General features: G+C 38.0%; 1 protein-coding gene across 1 annotated transcript in view; it reads left to right on the top strand.

The window, feature by feature from the left end:
- The first annotated feature begins 660 nt into the window (after positions 1-660).
- Positions 661-20,790, top strand: part of LOC134529785 (protein lethal(3)malignant blood neoplasm 1) — a 65,480-nt gene continuing 45,350 nt past the window's right edge. Inside the window, exon 1 of the mRNA XM_063364230.1 lies at positions 661-734. Within this exon, the coding sequence (XP_063220300.1) occupies positions 714-734 (21 nt within the window). The 5' untranslated portion in view covers positions 661-713. The remainder of the gene's footprint in view (positions 735-20,790) is intronic.

Genomic DNA, 20,790 nt, shown 5'->3' with positions numbered 1-20,790 from the left:
GAATAGTTAGGTACATGGTGGGGGAACCAGAAGAGGAGGAGACGGCAGGGGAGAGGTATAAATGATGCAGCATACTTGCATATTTTCACACTCGCATACTTTCATACTCGCATACTTTCACACCCGCATACTTTCACACTCGCATACTTTCACACTCGCATACTTTCACACTCGCATACTTTCACACTCGCATACTTGCACACTCGCATACTTTCACACTCGCATACTTTCACACTCGCATACTTTCACACTCGCATACTTTCACACTCGCATACTTGCATACTTGCACACTCGCATACTTGCACACTTCCATACTTTCACACTCGCATACTTGCACACTCGCATACTTGCATATACTTTTTTTTATCTGCGACCTCAGCCGAAGAGAATTATGTTTGCCGTACCTACTAATATAATAAGCAAGGCGCTTCACTTCTGTAGGTGGCAGACTCCACGTACACGTTTGTTTTCTTCATTGAACTCCTTGAAGGGCGCCCGGGCTGGTGTGTTGGCACACAGTGCATGCATGTATGTGTTTATTGGGGCTTGAAGTCTCGTGGACGGCGGAGGCATCCCACCCACGTCTCCCGCGCGGCGCGGCGGGGGAGGGGGTAAGTGCCGGAAGGGAAGGGAAGGGAAGGGAAGGGAAGGTTAGGCGCGCGTACTTAAAGACGCGCGCCGCGTCGCCGCTCGTCCCAGCTGCCTGCGGCGTCATGCGTGTGTCGGCGGTTGCGGTGAGTGCTGCGTGCTGCGTGTCGCATCCGCCGCGCGGATCATTGCTTTCGTGTCGGATGCGCGTCTGGTCGACACCGAGGCCACGAGAGAGTGGAGGCGGGTTGGGTCCACGGTTCATGAACATTAGCGAGCGCACGACTCGTGCGAAGTCGGGTCTCGATTGAAATCTTACTGTTGATTCCAGCCAATGAAATTTCGCGATGTAGCCGACATCTGTTGGCAGTGTCAGTAAGTGACTATATTAACTACCGAATGATTATCCCGTGACATCTGACCAGCAAATTGTGAGCACAGTTTTTCAAAATATAAATAAGTAAGGTTATTTGATATGTTTAGTTCACCTTTCTAACCACGACACATTTACAAATTTTCGCTAGTGACTTATAAGTAATAGCATTAATTTTTAAAGCAGGAATTACACCTGAGCATTGTAATATCTTGGCAATTTCTCGGCACAGTATCATTGATAAATATGAACAGTTCTGTAGTCCCGCCAAAATGGCTTCCTATTCTGCTCTCATTGGTTGTTGAACAATGCGTCCGTAACAGAAATAAAATATATTCATTTCCCTTCTATGCGCACGACCTGTCTCCCATTCGCACGACCGTCATATGCGTAGAGAACTGTAAAATTCGCGGATTCATTTCGCGATAGGATAGAGTCCAAATACTTTTGAAATAATTTTGCTTCAGGGATTGGGCCACAGTTTATCTGAAGGACTCTGGGCCAATGAAAAATCTTTAACAGAATAATTAGCGAATCACGATCATTCCAGTCAACAGGTGTAACGAGTCGGTAACCAATCAGCAGATGTAATTTGCACGAGTGCATAGATGATCATGGAGTCTATCCTTTAGGGATTTGAAATCGCGAATTTTACAGGTCTCTACCTATGCGCTATTGTGAAGCAGTGGGTTCGCAAACATGGCGGTGACATCTTGTGCCCACGACCTACTGTTTTTTTTTGTTTTTTTTTCAATTGAGCACTCATTTTAACGCATTGAGGAAGCAGTTGGCAATGGCCTGTAGAAAGGAGTCATCCAAACAGTTGCCTGGAGTGAGCTTTGGGGTTCGGAATGCGATTCCTTTGTTTTGCCATTCGCCATTGCTCTTGGTTGCATGACGGAGTGATCTTTTACCATCTGCATAATTTCATAACTTACTTTAAAAGATAAAAAAAAAATTGGTTGTCTGTAAAGTCGGTTTACGGACGATAGTTTAACGTGACAACGTCATAACAAAACATTGATGAAATGATTGCATACTTTTATGAATAAAATTGAATCATTTTTTATTGAATTATCACTAGTTTGTATGGATACAAAGGAGGAGTGAAATGAAATCTACAATTTAATTGATAAATTTACTTTTATTTGCACTCATTAATTCAAATATGTTTATTACTTTAACGAAGAGATTATTTTAACTATAACTTTTATACATGTTTGCTATTTAATTTCTTCCAATCTGTGTTATTCTGTTAAGGATAGGACGATGATAGGAAAAGTAGGAAACGAATGGGAGTGTTTCAAGTTTAATGTGCCTCGAAAAAGTCAAATCGATGGTTGTTCCAATCGAATCGAGTGGAAGAGATATAGATGCGGCGCAAGCGTACAATTAGCGTAACGGGACACTTTTTCGGGCGTGCACCGGCGTTCATCGATTTATTAGACGTCACGTCAAAAAATTAAAATTAATTTGAATACCGTACGGAACTCTGGCGCGTTTTCCAGTAATTTATTAGTTACCTTTAGTTGTATTCAGATGCGGCAAAGTTTACTGTGTAGGCCTACAGCTAAATGTGAGGAATTTCAATATAAGAAGAGCTATATTTTTCGTGTCCCAATGCGCCGAAGATATATACAAAAAATTCAGGATTGGTCAAGAAACATGAGTAGAACTCGATCCAGAGATCCAGCGGTTACGTAGCTGAACGCTAACCACTTTTTGACGCGACAACGTCTACAAAATCGATGAACGCCGGCTGCACGGACTAAAAAGTGTCCCGTTACGCAGATTGTTCCGTTACGCTGTGTCCCGTCACGCTCATTGTTCCGTTACCCTGTGTCTCGTTACGCTCATTGTTCCGTTACGCTGTGTTCCGTTACGCTGTCGGCGAGTGCAGTAATAATAGGTTATGTCACAATTGACTAAAAAATTATGGTGATCCATATAATTGATGATAGATATTTGATTACAGTTTATTTATATGAAAACTTGTTCATAATTATATTTAAACTTTATAGCTAAACGCCAGTTTTTAAAATTAATTACAAGTCATCTACTCGTGAACTGTTTCGTCGACTGTTTATAAGTGAAGTGAAAAGTTAATGTGGTTTTCATTGCTTATTACAACAACAATTTTGGCAGTAAAGGTTAATCATTCTTGCATTTTTAAAATCTGATTACTAGTATAATTTCAAGTATTTATTCTTTTATAATTAAAATAAAAATTATTCAATTTTATTCATAAACGTATGCGATCATTTCATCAATGTTTTGTTATGACGTCACGTTAAACTATCGTCCGTAACTGACTTTACAGACAACCAATTTTTTTAATTCGTACTTTTTTTTTCAACACTGGCCATATTCTTTCATATATATTAACAGTTCAAAGGTAATATAATGAAGAAAAAAATATTTGTATTTGCATGAACTTTTATTGAATTTCCAATTTCTTTTGTCTGTACTCTAATGTTTGTTATTACAACAAATGTTATATTTATAACCATCGACAAGTAAACGACTAACACAAACACAAAGTTTTGCTGAAAATGTTTGCCGATAATTATAAATATAATATTGTAATAATAAATATTAGTGAATCGACAAAATAAATTGAAAATTCAATAAAAATTCGTGCAAATACACTTTTTTTTTTTTTTCATTTTATTAACTTTGAAATGTAATATGTATAAAAGAATATAACCAGTGTTGAAAAAAAATGAATTAAAAAAATAAAACATGAGTAGGACTCGAACCAGAGACCCAGCGGTTACGTATCTGAACGCTAATCACTTTTTTATACATAAAAAAATGGGTGTTACGCCGGCAAGTTTTGACAGTCACGCCAGAGTGTCGATCATCTCCGCTAGTCATTGTGAATTTGCAGTTGTGGCTGTTGGTGTATTAAGACAACACAAATTACATCCATGTCTTACCCGGGATTCGAACCCAGAACCCCCGGTGCGTTGCCGACTACGCCACTGTTCCACTCGCCCGCCGCAATCTTTAAGCATGGCCACAACGCACTTGTACATGTTGCACGCGTAAAACTTCTCTTGCGATTATCTCGAAAACGTCCAAGTAGTACGCCTTACTACTTGCAGGAAAGCCTTCTTTTCACAGACCAGAGAGTCAAACGTCCGATCGTGCATCTTCGGTTTTTTTTTTCATTGTAACTCATGATAACTAATGGTCAATTAGGTTAGGTTAGATACATTATAACTACTTTAAACATTGTGGACGGTTGATTTGTTTGGGACATCTACATTAAAGATACTGTGAAATCATGTAAACGGTTTCCTAGCCCTTGATAGCTACATATTAAAAAGTTATTTGCTAAGCAACCATAAAATGATTTTACAGTATTTTTAATGTAGCTATACTTACCTAATATAACCAACCATTCACAATGTTTTAAAGTATTTATAATGTAGCTAACCTATCCTAATCGACCGCAAAATTTAATGCCACACCGGTTTAAACAATGAAATAGAACGGGGGAAAAAAAAGCGAGCATGAACTTCGGGGAACTTCGGGTGTGGCTCTCTCGTCTGTGAAATGAAGGCTTCCCCTACTTGCACATTGTGTTGTCCCAATGGGCGACTAAAAGTGTACAAAGTTTGAATAAGATCCGTGATCCTAACATCGTAGCTTCCTTATATCCTTGTTAGTGTGATCTCGGCGGTGCGCACTTGGGTCGCTAGCTACGGGGAAGGTGGCCTTACGGTAAGACCCTGTCACTGTCCAATTTTCGCTTCCAACACCTTCCAATATGTAGAGACCGGAAAAATTCGCAGATTCATTTCGCGATAGTCTGAAATTCATATGCATATACCTCCAAGCTGCTTTTGCAATTGGCTCACTGTTCGTCTGGGCGACTCTGGGCCAATGAGAAACTCTCCACCAAAGAAGTATCGAATGACGAACAAACCAGTTGAGACGTCTCACAAGTCAGCAGCCAACGAACAGGCGTTATTTGCCCGAGTGTACAGAGGACTGTGTAGACTATCCTGAAGGTCATCGAAACCGCGAATTTTTCCGGTCCCTACCGATATGTTGTGTCAAAAACAAACGGTACGGTTTTGACGTCACGGAAAACGTCACAAGCACAGCCATGTTTGTCGGACACGTCGGATTACTCGAGTTTCTATAAAATATTCCGGATATAGGACTGTTTCTAAAATATGTTGGATGCAGTCGGCCCATTAAAATCATGCCCAGCGAAAAACTGAAACTACACGCGTTTCCGTCGCAACGAATCTTTAAAATGGCGAACAGCACATTGGTGATTGAAATAACTGAAATAATTTTAATATGAATGTTGTATGCGGAAACATTTTATTTGTAAAAACAAAATTACGTTTCTATAACTTAAAAAAATCACTGATCATTTATACATGTTGGATAAAAAAAAATTTAATTCATAATAAGCTCAAAAAACCCATCAAGCACTTTTTCGTTTAAAAATTGAGATTCAAATTGAAAAGTTTGAGATTGCTCGGACCAAAAATAAACTTTAACGGTGTGACATGATTATAAACATGTTTGAGGTTATCTGTCCAAATATATTTGATGGAGGAAATTTGAAGCCATTTTCCGTACAACACTTCCCCTCCAACTCTATTGTCAAATCTATTGGAGGCAACAATTTGACAGTCTGGCAGGGCCTTCAGGCCTGTTTAGTCCGGTCAATTTATACATCCGAGGGTAAAACAATTCGCACCCAGCTGAAAATTGGTAGGATTGTTCAAAACACCATCATAAATGAAATCTAAAAAGTCCTCATCGATCCGACTCCTGGAAAAAAAATTACTCGGGGTCAAATGTCACAAAAACGGGTTTTTCGCGATTTTCAGCGAAACGGTAAGTTTTATCATAAAATTAGCCCAGACAAAAATTTAAGATCAGATAATTATCTATACAAAATGTTTTAATACTTTTTTTCCTAAGAGCCACCGTTTTTTTGGATATAACGATTCAAAAAGTTGAAAGAGTTGTAATCGTCATAATATGCACACGTTTCCACGCCACCTTTGAGTTAGTGTACTTACCGCGTTTTTTTTAAATGTGGTTTCCCCTGTAGGCCTATTCCACGGATCTGTTGTGATTCTGTTTAATTTGAAACTATTGAATAATTAAAGATATTGGTAAGGGTTGAAAATGATAAAAGTGATAAAAGCGGGGTAAATAAAAAAAAGTGAAATTTATCCTTCTGATTGATAATTCTCTAATACTTCTGCTTCCTCTTCTCCTTGTTCTTCTTCTTCATCCTGGGTGCAAGTAAATTGCCCCAATAATGACACATCGCATGTCTCCTCGTTAGTATCAAACGAATCCTTTATTGTTGGTGATTCAACATTGGAGCACGACCGGTCTTGACAATCTGTACATGCTACAGAACAAAACAGTCCAACTTTTTTGCAACCACATTTAGCACTACATCCCTATTTACAGTTGCAAAAAAATTGTGTTTAGCAGTTTTTCCGGCGCAGGTGGAAGTAAAGTTTGAACTGGTTCTAATGTATTGTCGACCAACTTCCAACCCCAGTCTTTTGGGTCTAGCTGATAACCAAGCCACACTTGAACTTGGTAATATAGGCCTACCCGAAAAAGATGTTGATGAGCAGCCGCTGAGGTTGGAGGAAGACAAATTATTACAGATGTTGCTCAAGGTTACACTGGCGTATAAAACGAGGGACTGGGTTTATTTTTACCCGACATTCTCATATTTATATTATTTTATATGTGTAAGTTACACTGACCGATAGAATAATATTTTTACTTGTATTACAGCTTCAGTGATGTATGTACGTGGTGTACTTATACATATTATGACGATTACAACTCTTTCAACTTTTGGAATAGTTATATCTCAAAAACGGTGGCTCTTAGGAAAAAAGGTATTAGGACATTTTGTATATATAATTATCTGATCTATAATTTTTGTCTGGGATAATTTTATGATAAAACTTACCGTTTCGCTGAAAATCGCGAAAAACCCGTTTTTGTGACCTTTGACCCCGAGTAAATTTTTTCCAGGAGTCGGATCGATGAGGACTTTTCAGATTTCATTTATGATGGTGTTTTGAACAATCCTACCAATTTTCAGCTGGGTGCGAATTTTTCTAACTTCACACCTATTTTTTGGTCTAATTTTACCGTACTAGTTCTAGAAGGACGCGGGAAAGAAGACGGATCCCGTAACAGAGACAAATCTCTAGGAACAGAATTTCTACAATAGCACGCAGACAGAGACGGACTCTTACTTATTAATTAGCTGGCAACGCTGAGTTCTTCCGTTTACGTTACTTAAAGGATATCTAGTATTCTGTTATTACTTTGTCGTTTGTTTATATTATATATGTAAATTCTAACGTGTAACGATCTCAAAGCATAATATATATTTTACATTAGATATATATTTCGTAACCTTGAAATACAGTCCCAACTGGTTGCCATTTGTTACGTTTGCGTGCATAGGGAAGCAGCAGACGCGATGGAAAAATGTTCTGTTTACGCGCCATCGTAGAACGGGCCTAAGACGCTGTGATTCCCCGGAACCCTCCAACCAGGCTTGGTTGATTTAAAACACAATGTTTTAAACCAAGTGGTTGAAAATAAATTGTTCATTAAAATTATTTTTAAATAGAATATCTTAATTTTTGGAATGAAAGGTCTTATTCCACTCTAATAACAACAAAAGTTGTATCATTAATGTTTCTTGTAATTTACAGGAACAACAAATTATACACTAATCAAGATCTTATTCAAATTATCTAATAAATTGTAAATTATATCCAGCTAAATAGTCCTTTAAAATTAAAATAATTAGTGAAGTATACTCAAAGTATAAACAAGACGAAATAAAATAAAATAATTATTAAAATGATTATATTCTGTGGGAAATTCCCGACTACAGTAAATCCCCCATTCTGTGGGAAACATCCATTCTATGGAGAATCTTCCTATGGGGAAATACTCTTTCTGTGGTTAAGTCCCAGTCAGATGTGCAGATTTGCTGGACTTCAGTTCTTTGATGTTGTAACTTTTATGGTTCAACATGAGTGGCAGAAAGCAGGATGTTGTATGGCGTTCATTTGAACATGGCGAGGATCAAAATAATTAACGAAACAAAAAAAAATCTGGTTTGAACCTTAAAAAAAACTTGGTTTAAAACAACAAAAAAACAGGTTGTTTGGTTTTTTTTAACCTGGTGTTTTGTCCAACCCCGCCTCCAGCCGAAGGTTGCCATGGCCAGTTTTTCGACGACGAGACGTGAAGCCCAACTCACTTCAAAAAATTACTTGCTACGTGCTTCACAACGCTGTTTTATTCATTTGGAGTTGAAATCTTATAAAACCAAAATTGGTTGTCTGTAAAGTCGGTTTACGGACGATAGTTTAACGCGACAACGTCATAACAAAACATTGATGAAATGATTGCATACTTTTATGAATAAAATTGAATCATTTTTATTGAATTATCACTATTTTGTATTGATACAAAGAAGGAGTGAAATGAAATCTACAATTTAATTGATAGATTTACTTTTATTAGCACTCATTAATTCAAATATGTTTATTACTTTAACGAAGAGATTATTTTAACTATAACTTTTATACATGTTTGCGATTTAACTTCTTCCAATATCTGTTATTCTGTTAAGGATAGGACGATGATAGAAAAAGTAGGAAACGAATGGGAGTGTTTCAAGTTTAATGTGCCACGAAAAAGTCAAATCGATGGTTGTTCCAATCGAGTGGAAGAGAGATAGATGCGGCGCAAGCGTACAATGAGCGTAACGGGACACAGCGTATTGGGACAATGTGCGTAACGGGACACTTTTTCGTGCGTGCAGCCGCCGTTCATCGATTTATTAGACGTCATGTCAATATATATTTTAAATTTTATTTTACTATTCAAATAATAAAAAATATCGAACGTAATTCGAGAGAAAAAAATGTGACGCAAGAATCCAGTTTGAACGAGTAAGCAAATTGACTCGTCTTGTGGATAAAGTGCACTCACTAAGCTAGTGACAACGCGCTCCAGTATGATTGAGTGGAGCTCCCGAAAAAGATCGCTAGACCGCAGGCATCGCGCAGTCTGTCTCTTGTCCGCTGAAGGCGTTCGGTCCACCACAGTCCGAACCTGCGGGCGGTGAATGACGTCACATTGTCGCAGTGCAGCCAACTCTTTATTTCATACAAATATTGAAGCGGGGCCGATCCTTTACTTCCGGACAGGAGCGTACGCAGAGTTTCATTTGGCGGTGCTTTCATAGCAAAACTTAGTGGTCCGCGACCGTTGTAAGTACCATCGCAGCTCGAGGCTGAGGCGCCAGCTGTCACGAGCGGCTGACAGCTGAGCGGTGAGGTGCTAGCTGTCAAGTGATGAGGCGCCAGCTGTCACGAGCGGCGGACAGCTGAGCGGTGTGGTGCCAGCTGTCACGAGCGGTGAGGTGCTAGCTGTCACGAGCGGTAAGGTGCTAGCTGTCACGAGTGGTGAGGCGCCAGCTGTCACGAGCGGCTGACAGCTGAGCGGTGAGGTGCCAGCTGTCACGAGCGGTGGACAGCTGAGCGGTGAGGCGCCAGCTGTCACGAGCGGTGGACAGCTGAGCGGTGAGTTGCTAGCTGTCACGAGCGGCGGACAGCTGAGTGGTGAGGTGCTAGCTGTCAAGTGATGAGGCGCCAGCTGTCACGAGCGGCGGACAGCTGAGCGGTGTGGTGCCAGCTGTCATGAGCGGTGAGGTGCTAGCTGTCACGAGCGGTAAGGTGCTAGCTGTCACGAGTGGTGAGGCGCCAGCTGTCACGAGCGGCTGACAGCTGAGCGGTGAGGTGCCAGCTGTCACGAGCGGTGGACAGCTGAGCGGTGAGGCGCCAGCTGTCACGAGCGGTGGACAGCTGAGCGGTGAGTTGCTAGCTGTCACGAGCGGCGGACAGCTGAGTGGTGAGGTGCTAGCTGTCACGAGCGGCGGACAGCTGAGCGGTGAGGTGCTAGCTGTCACGAGCGGTGGACAGCTGAGCGGTGAGGCGCCAGCTGTCACGAGCGGCGGACAGCTGAGCGGTGAGGTGCTGTAAGATTGGTTCTCGTGACTGTAAATGGGGAGAGTCATGTCAGTCACGGGAGACTTTAAAGGCTAGCCTACTTGTTCCACATTAGGCTGTATGTCATATAGGGATTATTTTAATCCATCATAATGTTTATGTACCTGGATATAAGTGCATACATGATAGTGTGAGTTCTCCTTTTGTCTGAATACGTGCAATAAGCAAGGACAGAAGGACTCCCCCTTGGAATAAAAAAAACCCTCTCTGGGGGGGGGCCCCCCTTGCGCTTTAAAAATCATAACAGTTAATTGGGAATGATAAACGTCCCCCCCCCCCCAATCCTCAAGTGAATCCTGCAGATTTTCACCCATACGTGTAAGAGTAGAAGTAATTTATTACCTTCGTTATACTTTATTAAGAATTTATCTAGTTAGTTAAACTGTATACAGCTACGTCCTCTTAAAAAAATACTAATAACACGATCTAAATTTTTTGTAGTTACTCTAGCGCTGTTTATCCAAAAGTATGTTCATCTTTTAGATAGCGCTCTTGCATCAAAAGGTACTTGCTAATAAGGGAAACATTCAAATATGATTCAGATTATTTTTAATCTAACGGGTTATTTCATACGTAATCTTAAATTTTGATATAAAAGCTATGTACTGGCATTCCGATTTGGTTTTATGACGACTCGAGTGTGTGCATAAGGACTAGAGACTAACAATGTTGTTCTTCGGTGGATTGCGTTACGTATTCGCACAAAGCAAATAACGGTGTGGATGACTAAATTGCTTTTTTATTGCTGGATAATAGTGCCAGGTCCGTGATTGATGAACGGCTGCATCAGAGTTGAGCCTTCAAGTGGCGCTGGCAACACAATGGACTGCAGTGCGCGATGTGGTAACCGGTCGTGTGGTCGTGTGGTGTTGTGGTCGTGTGGTCACGTGGTCGTGTGGTCGTGTGGTCGTGTGGCGGGAGGGGCGGCAGGCAGTTGCCCAGTGACGCAGCTGAAAACAAGCACGGTTTTATCTGTTTGGAAAGCTGCGCGTGTGCTAGTGATATCTCGCTCTTGGCCACTGCACACGCGACAGCTATTCGCCACTTGCCGCCGTACATTCGCACGGAACATCTTGGTGTCGCAGGGTTCTTACGCCTCCTTAGTATCATTATCAAGGTCCTTAACTTGTCTTTAATTGAATAATGGCCCCGCCTACCCGGGCACACACACGGTGTGCAGAGCTTCAGGAAAAACATCGCGATTTCAAAACTACTGGAGATATCCGAGTGAGGTCTGCTTACGAAAAGCATTTAAGAGTTCGCTGAGGGCCGAAAAGTACTTTTGATTTCGGATTAAGTTATTAAACTGAATTGTTATAAGAGTTAAAATGGCTAAAACGCATGTTTTCAAAGTAATTTTTAGGAGTCAAAAAACCAGTACAGATTCTTGAAAGCACTCAAGGGACTTACATTATACCTTTATCTTCATTTCATGGACATATAAAGTTACGGTCACAGCTCAAATTTCACAGTTGTCCTGTGACGACGAGAAGACTGCGCGCCAGTCCAGAGGAGACACCGCGCTAGAAGCACCAGCGAGCGTCGCGCTTATCATCCCGCCTCACTGACTCACATACACCCCTGACGAGGCGGGCCCCTTAAAAGTTTTTACATTTCACTAAGAATCCTTAAAAACTCCTTAATTAAGTCTTACAGCGTGCGAGTAATGGATAAATGTGGGCTTTTGTTTGTTGCTTTGCTCACGCGCAGTACAGTTGGCGAATTGCGGGCCAAGTTATTAGATTTTATGAATAAAAAACTTTTAGAAGTTTTTTTTATAGGTTGTATATCACCTTTAAATTTAAAACGCATGTTGTACTGTCTTACTTTGAACTTATGAAGCAAATGTAAAATGTTATCAAATTTCAACTGGATACTATGCTTGGGTTGGATAATTGTTCCAGAGATAATTATGTAAGCATTGAACTAACAAAGAAAATTATTTTTGTGTATTAACTAGTTAACATTGTTATTTTCTTGAGGCATTTGGTGGTATTACAAATAGTTTTCTCCCCCTTTGATAGTAGTGAAGGTAATGAAGTAAAGGAGTCCTTAAAAGGTCCTTAATTTTTAATTGCACGGACAATGGCTGTTATTTTTTAAACCGTGATAATTAGAATTGGTACATTTTACTTTATTGCCAATCAATTACAATTGATTGTTTATAGATAGAGTTTTCCGCATACAGGGAAAATCTGGAAATCGGAAAACTCAGGAAATTTAAAAGGTATCTTCAAAACCTGAAGAAAAAACAAGGAAATTGTCAATATCTCATTTACAAAACAGTGCCAGTAATTGTTCGTACTACGTAGCATCTTTATGTCTTAAAACTGGTATGTATTTTAATCCTAAAACCGTGCGTAGTTAGTTCCTAATCTGTGTCTGATTTTTACTAAATTAATTGAATGCAAGTGATAGAAATCATTGTGTATTAGTTCGAAGAACAATTGAATAGCAATATTATGTCGTCTATAATCACAAGGATGTATCGTTTCAGTGTTTTACTAAACAAATATATTCGTTCTTTTTTTTAAGGCTAGCAGTTTTGTCAGTTAGGGTTTATGGAAGTGGTAACAGTGTAAACTGTATATTGTTCAGGAAAACAATTTATGTTGAATTCTGCACGTTACTTAAGTTTGTTAAATGTGGATTGCAACATACCTATAAATGTTATCTTGCCAGATGGACCGATGAGATGGGGGGTGGGGGGAAAGTCGAAGGAAATGATTGAGGGAAATTATCGAAATACTTGTGCGAATCTGAAGAAAATTAAAGTAATGTGAATTCGTGTTTCGCAATCCCGACAAAAGACCATAAGACGACTACCGTTGCTGATGTGTATTGACTTTCATGATGTGATTATTAAAGACAGTTTTGAGTGTGTAATGCTTAAGTTTTACGTGCGACAGGAGATGATAGTTTTTTTTTTTTTGACGTGACATCTAATAAATCGATGAACGCCGGCTGCACGCACGAAAAAGTGTCCCGTTATGCACATTGTCCCGTTACGCTGTGTCCCGTTACGCTGTGTCCCGTTACGCAAATTGTACGCTTGCGTCGCATATATCTCTCTTCCACTCGATTGGAACAACCATCGATTTGACTTTTTCGAGGCACATTAAACTTGAAACACTCCCATTCGTTTCCTACTTTTCCTATCATCGTCCTATCCTTAACAGAACACAGATTGGAAGAAGTTAAATAGCAAACATGTATAAAAGTTATATTTAAAATAATCTCTTCGTTAAAGGGATAAACATATTTGAATTAATGAGTGCAAATAAAAGTAAATTTACCAATTAAATTGTAGATTTAATTTGACTCCTTCTTTGTATCCATACAAGATAGTGATAATTCAATAAAAAATATTCAATTTTATTCATAAAAGTATGCAATCATTTCATCAATGTTTTGTTATGACGTTGTCACGTTTAACTATCGTCCGTAAACCGACTTTACAGACAACCAATTTTTTTTTTTCTTTTAGATGTTCACTTGATTCAAGGAGAACCGAAAGCAAAATGAACTTGGATATCGCCGAGGAGTAGCTGACAGCTGTGCGGTTAGCGGGCGCGTGAGGGCCAGGGCTTCGCGGAAGCGGAGATACACGCAGGCGTGTCTCGTGGATACAGACGGCGCGGTGTGATTGGAGCGCCGAAGGACGCAGGCGACGAGGTGAAAGGCAGGCATCCTCCCGACAATCAACATTCCCTGCTCGCGGAGGACTCCGAACAAGACGCCTCGCCTGTTTGGCATTCAACAAACTGATTTGCAATTACGCGTCGCACAAAACTGGCAATCATCCTAACAAGCTTCAATGCCGAAGGCTCATTAAATATTATTATTATTTTTTTTAGCCACATCTTATTTTTTAATAACCTACGCATGTTTAACCTCAACTTAAAATTTTATTTTACGAAAGAGTCTTCCGTATTATATGACTAGTGATTAATTTTAAAACCTCTTTGTTTTTAATTTACAGCTTGAAGCACGCAATTCAATTTTGCAAGTACGTAAAACCGTTACGTGAAAGCCTGGTAGTTTACTACCGACACAACTCCACGCCTTCGAACATGCCATTTTTTTTAAATTTAAACTGACCGTGCAGTATTACACAGTGTTCATTATTGAAAAAAATCCAACGGGAAAATGTTAACAAGTCTCGTTACCTCATTTATCTCTCTCGGGATACGTCGCACACTGTTGTTATTTATATCGACGAATATCTGACTAGTTATGTCTAGTGAATTATCTTTTTTTTTGTACTTAAAAATATTATAAAGAACGTCGTAAAGCCGTTTTGTATTTGTAAAGTGAGATTATTAACATAATTTATATTTAGGCAGTATATTAGAAATTAAAACCTTCTTGTTATTTTATGAATACACATTGAATATTTACACATTTAAGTAAACAGTACTCTCTTGGGCTTTCATGTCAGAGCACTTATAACTGTGACGACTTGGGGGCTGTACAGTGGTAAGAAACTCAGGTTTGAATTCTTATCCAGTTATACTTATGTAGGTTTTCCAATAGTTTCATGTATGTGCTGTGTGGCCAACGGCCATATGTCGCATTCGAATCACTTTATCATGTCGTTATCAATAAAGTATCTGCACGCATGCCTTACCCGGGACTCGAACCCGGAACGTCCCGCATCGTAAGCCGGCGTGCATCCGACTTCGCTACGAAGGTCGGCTTACATGTAGCTGTATTGGGATGATTTTTCTCCGCAGACAATGGCGGATTCTTTCCTTAAGATGGCCGCCTGGCCAGGTCGCCGAAAGGTGTGAACGCGCCTTTTACAAACCGCTCGAGATTTATTAGGCGTGTCTGATTACGTGTAGCATTTTTTGCATGTTTCTATGCAAGTTACGTACCACGGTTTAGTCTACGACGTGTATTTTCTGTACAGTGAAAAAGGCTAAAACAGGTATTTTCAGTCATTTATAGGCATGAAAAATTCAACACGCTGTATTGTAAGTGGTATAAGGACGTGCGGGGAGCCAGCCTTTGTCTTTAGTGTTCCATCATAAAATGGTAGGATCACCGCTAAAAGTTTCATAGAGACGCGCTACCGACGAGAAGACTGCACGCCAGTTCTGTGCCTGGCGCGTAGAGGCGAAGAGGCGTGTGATGCGCGAGCCAGTGTCGCCCTTAGCGCCTCCGCGCTTTTAGAGCTCGTGCGCCCGACGTCAGGGTCGGTCTCACGCGCCATCTTGTTTTTTTTTTTACGCGACAACGGCTAATAAATCGATGAACGCAGGCTGCACGCACGAAAAAGTGTCCCGTTACGCTGTGTCTTGTTACGCTCATTGTACGCTTGCGCCGCATATATCTCTCTTCCACTCGATTGGAACAACCATCGATTTGACTTTTTCGAGGCACATTAAACTTGAAACACTCCCATTCGTTTCCTACTTTTCCTATCATCGTCCTATCCTTAACAGAATAACACAGATTGTAAGAAGTTAAATAGCAAACATGTATAAAAGTTATAGTTAAAATAATCTCTTCGTTAAAGTAATAAACATATTTGAATTAATGAGTGCAAATAAAAGTAAATTTATCAGTTAAATTGTAGATTTCATTTCACTCCTTCTTTGTATCCAAACAAAATAGTGATATTTCAATAAAAATGATTCAATTTTATTCATAAAAGTATGCAATCATTTCATCAATGTTTTGTTATGACGTTGTCACGTTAAACTATCGTCCGTAAACCGACTTTACAGACAACCAATTTTTTTCACTTTTTCTTCATTTCATTTATTTAAGGGTTATTTCTGTAAAATTTAAAACTATACCTCTCTTGCACGTGTTGCAAATATTTTCAACGGATATTTACCAAATACTACATAATGGGTGTAAAAGCCGCGCAATTGATAGTAATTTCAATGTAAAAATAAAATTGTGTAAGTTTACACCGATGTTAGTGTTATTTTACTTACACATGTTTGTGTATTTTTACTCGAATACACGAGTGTGTGTGTGTGTGTGTGTGTGTGAAATTACACTTACATCGGCGGAGAGAATACTGCAACGTACATTAAGTGTAAATTTACAATTGCCATGGTTGGGTAAATATGTCATAGCTGTTGGTGTGTTTTTACTCTGTGTTGTACCTATACATTTACAAATGCACACATTTGTAAATTTACAAATACTGTCAGTTGATTTTACTGCTTCATTTACTAAATTTACATCAACACTGGACATGCTAATTTGCACTACTACCAAAATTATTCTACTTGTAGATGATAGCTGTATTAATCTCTGTGTAATTTAGATTTAATATCAATTTTATCACCTTTAAATGATATTACTACTGTCTACATTCTTAGTGACGCAGCGGAGCGAAGCCACAGGCAGCCTAACCTCGCGGTACGCAATAGCAACCGTAATGAAATAGGAATACAACTTTTGTAACCTAATGTAAATAAATGGGTTTTCTCCAGTTGAAATAGTAAAATATTTTTTTTTTGTAGTTAGTCTTTTTTAATTTACTGTGATAAACTGTATGAACTTTTACAATTACCTAAGTGTGTATATACAACTGCAGTGTGATGACACAAAATAGGACGTTGATTAATTCAATAATTGTTTTATGTGTAATTTTACATCTTAATCCAAATGTTTTATTTAAAACAAAGTTATTGAAATAAAATATTTACATTTGTGTAATTATACAGAAGCCTGTAGCACAATTTGGTTGGCTAGAAACATTTGTGTAAAATTACACAAACTGTACTTAATTTTAAAAATTACACTACAAAAATGCAAAGTTACTAAACGTTTGTTTATGAGATTTTACAAATTTATTTTTTTAATGTGTGTGAAAATTTTAAAAAATCGTTTATATACACGTTAGCTTTGTATTTTTTACACCAATTTTAAATTTTTATAATATAAACCTTTATTTGGTGTATATTACACGTGCGTAAAACTACCAAACTGTGTTTTTTTTTCTTCAGAATGACACGACAAATATTAAAAAATTCACTGACACTGATTGTGTAATTTTACCAAACGAAAAAAAAATTAACAGTGACGAACACTTAAAGCTACTTTTTGCATTCATTATATGACACTTGGTGAATATTTGTTGAAGTATTTACGACAGAACAACAGATACAAAGAGTTACCGTGTTAACATCCACAGTAGTCCTTAAAACACTGGATGCCATAAACATGAAATCATCAACATGGGGTGTGAGACCCGGCCTTAAGATCCCTGAATTTTGACCTCGCTGTAATCGATGCGTTAATTAAAAAAGAAAGAAGAATTAAGAGAAACTTGGGGAAACGGTAACCTTACTCACCTTGACTTGGATGTGGACAGGGAGATGTTGTAGCCTGAAAACACTTCCTTATTCTCTCCCCCCCCCCTTTTTCTTACTACTTTACGCCTCTCTAAAAAAAATTGGTTGTCTGTAAAGTCGGTTTACGGACGATAGTTTAACGTGACAAAGTCATAACAAAACATTGATGAAATGATTTCATACTTTTATGAATAAAATTGAATCATTTTTATTTTAATAATAAAAGAATAAATACTTGAAATTATACTAGTAATTAGATTTTTAAAATGCAAGAATAATTAACCTTTATTGCCGAAATTGTTGTTGTAATAAGCAATGAAAACCACATTAACTTTTTTTCACTTCACTTTATAAACAGTCGACGAAACAGTTCACGTGTAGATGACTTGTAATTAATTTTAAAAACTGGCGTTTAGCTATAAAGTTTAAATATAATTATGAACAAGTTTTCATATAAATAAACTGTAATCAAATATCTATCATCAATTATATGAATCACCATAATTTTTTAGTCAATTGTAACATAACCTATTATTACTGCACTCGCCGACAGCGTAACGGAAAACAGCGTAACGGAACAATGAGCGTAACGGGACACAGCGTAACGGAACAATGTGCGTAACGGGACACTTTTTCGTGCGTGCAGCCGGCGTTCATCGATTTATTAGACGTCACGTCAAAAATGGTTTGATTTGAATCGGGTTTCAGTAAAATAAATCCACGACATTGACGTTAAAATCTTTATTTTTTTTTTACAAAAAAAAAAAGTAATTTGTGACCATGAATATTTCCCGTCCTCCTCCTAGATTCTGACGTCTGTAGAGAAGCTAGGATACATCAACTCGTATGTGGCCTGCCTCGCTACAGACTTCTACTGTAGTCTTGCTCATTGTAACATGAAGGGTGCCATAAAATGTCATTTTTTGTAACATATCAAACTGTAATTCTATGCTAAATTCCAGTTTACTGTTTACCCGGGAAAAAAATTAATAATTAGAATTTTTCTGTGTTTTGGTCTTAGCCCAATATAAACAATTAGGTAAAGATCTGGAATGTTTATATATATATATATATATATATATATATATATATATATATATATATATATACTAGATAATGCCCGGCATGCGTTGCAATGCCTCAATCAATGTAATTTTTTAAACGTATACTAAGCATCTTTCTTTATCTCTCTAATTCTCTATCTCTATGTATATCTCTATAACTCTCTCTATCTTTCTATTTATATCTCTATCTCTCTATATATCTTTCTACATATATATCTCTAGCCTATATATCTTTCTAGCGGACCCGACAGACATTGTCCTGCCCAAATGTACTTTTTGTGAGATATGGATATGGCGGTAAGTATTTCTACGCTGGACATTTTGTATCTTCTCATTATACATACCCCTCCTCTTGGGCACGCCACTGCCGTTACCAAAAACCTTTCCCATGGTTACGCAGAAGGCAACAACAATGCAAAAGCCCGTTGCCATGAAGGCTAATTATCAAAAATGCTTAGGTTTTTTTTTGCTTTTAAAGCGTGTTTTTTTTTAGTTTTTTCTTAACTCAGAATCGAGATAAAATATCCAATTGTGAATCCAAACCATCCTCGAATCCCCGTGAACTCACACAAAAAATTTCATCAAAATCGGTCCAGCCGTCTAGGAGGAGTTCAGTGACATACACACGCACACAAGAAATATATATATATATATATATATATATATATATATATATATATATAAAAAGATGTATATATATATATATATATATGACTCTAGGTCCTTAAGTTAACCTATTCACAAAATTTCAGCAATTTAGGCCCTTTTGATATGGGAATAAGGGAAATAACATGTTTTAGCGTATTCCCTGTGAAGTAAACAAAAAACGACTTCCGAAAGAAAATCGAATGTACTTACTTACTCTGCGTTGACATAAGTCATTTTCTCATTCAAAAATGTGTATAAAAATGTTAAACTAAAATTTTTGTCAGTTCGTGTTTCAAACTAAGGCCAGACGTCATTTTTTTACATTCTGTGATAATTTCAAGAAGTTCTTAATGTATAATCGATTTATGTGGTTTGTGACCTTTTTTAAGGTCACGATAATATTATGAACGTTGTTTTATTGAAGTAACAGTGATTGAGGTTCGATGAAGAAGAAAGTTTTGTAACTCTTGAACGAGTCGTACTAAAGAGAGCTCTTACGTAAAAACCATAAACGCTTTAGACTGGGTATGGTATGAACTTTGCACAATTAATCACTAGGAACAGACACATTGGTACCAACCTGACAGGTGAAGAAATGGGAGCACGCTCAGAAAAAACGAATACAACCGGAAGTCTTCATGGAGATCTATTGGTCCCCCGTGTAGCCATATATCTACAGACTAGAGAACATCATACTGAAAGTTCTTGTTGCGTCCCAGACGTGGTTTTATTAGACATTTCATGTGAGTTGATCAAATTTATAGGTTAAATTAGCGTCACGAAACTTCACACAAACAAGTAAAGTGGAGGCATTTTTAGGCTTCTCATTCTCCTCCGTATATAGGCTACGTCGCACCGAATTGAGTCAAATAATGTACTCCTTTAGAATGGCAAGGTCCTGAAGCTAGCCAATCACAGGCAAGCGTGCAAAAGGATCGCGGTGTTGCTGGAAATAATAGTCCGCGGCTTCGCTTTCAAGAGTTTGGTCATAGTGGCCGGGTTCAAGTCTTCGCTTCGAAGTCACACACTTTGTTCCGTGACATTTCTTCCTTGTTTTGACGGCAGTTGTAAATAAGAAATGGAATTTCCCAACATTCTGTGAAAGTCTTTAACAACTGTTATCTACGTCTTCCGTAGTCATAAATACGATATTGGAAAATACCAGCTAAGTATATCAACTAAGAAATGATTTTCAAAATAATTTTGTTTATAAGCTTTCATTCAAAGCTTCCATTGAATATAAACTTACTTCATAAAAAGTTTGGTTATGTTAGTAGTGAGATTTTTCTTTCTTTTATTCCGGTCACAGGTTTTCGTACACTACATTTATGGTGCTTAACTTAAGCTTACATGTAAAGCACTTTATACATTTTTGCGAATATGTAGGCCTATATGACTCAGGTCTATCAACTAGACAGTTCATACAACAGTGTGTTGTTATATGACAAAAACACATATATACCTACAAGCAAACTTACTTTAAGTAATTATTTCTAGAAAATGTAATGAATAAATTATATATATTTTTGACATTTTTAACAGCCTACTTTAAATTTCATTTTAAATTTGTTATAACATATCTCGGTAGGTTTTTCCACCAAGTTTCCTTGCAATTTTTGGACTTTTTAAAAGTTAATAACACCATTTTGTTTTTATAACTTTTGAGAAGTTATTGTAGATAAATA

The sequence above is a fragment of the Bacillus rossius genome, chromosome 2 (genome assembly GCF_032445375.1).
Source record: "Bacillus rossius redtenbacheri isolate Brsri chromosome 2, Brsri_v3, whole genome shotgun sequence".
NCBI lineage: Eukaryota > Metazoa > Arthropoda > Insecta > Phasmatodea > Bacillidae > Bacillus > Bacillus rossius.
This window is presented reverse-complemented; position numbering and strand designations above follow the sequence as displayed.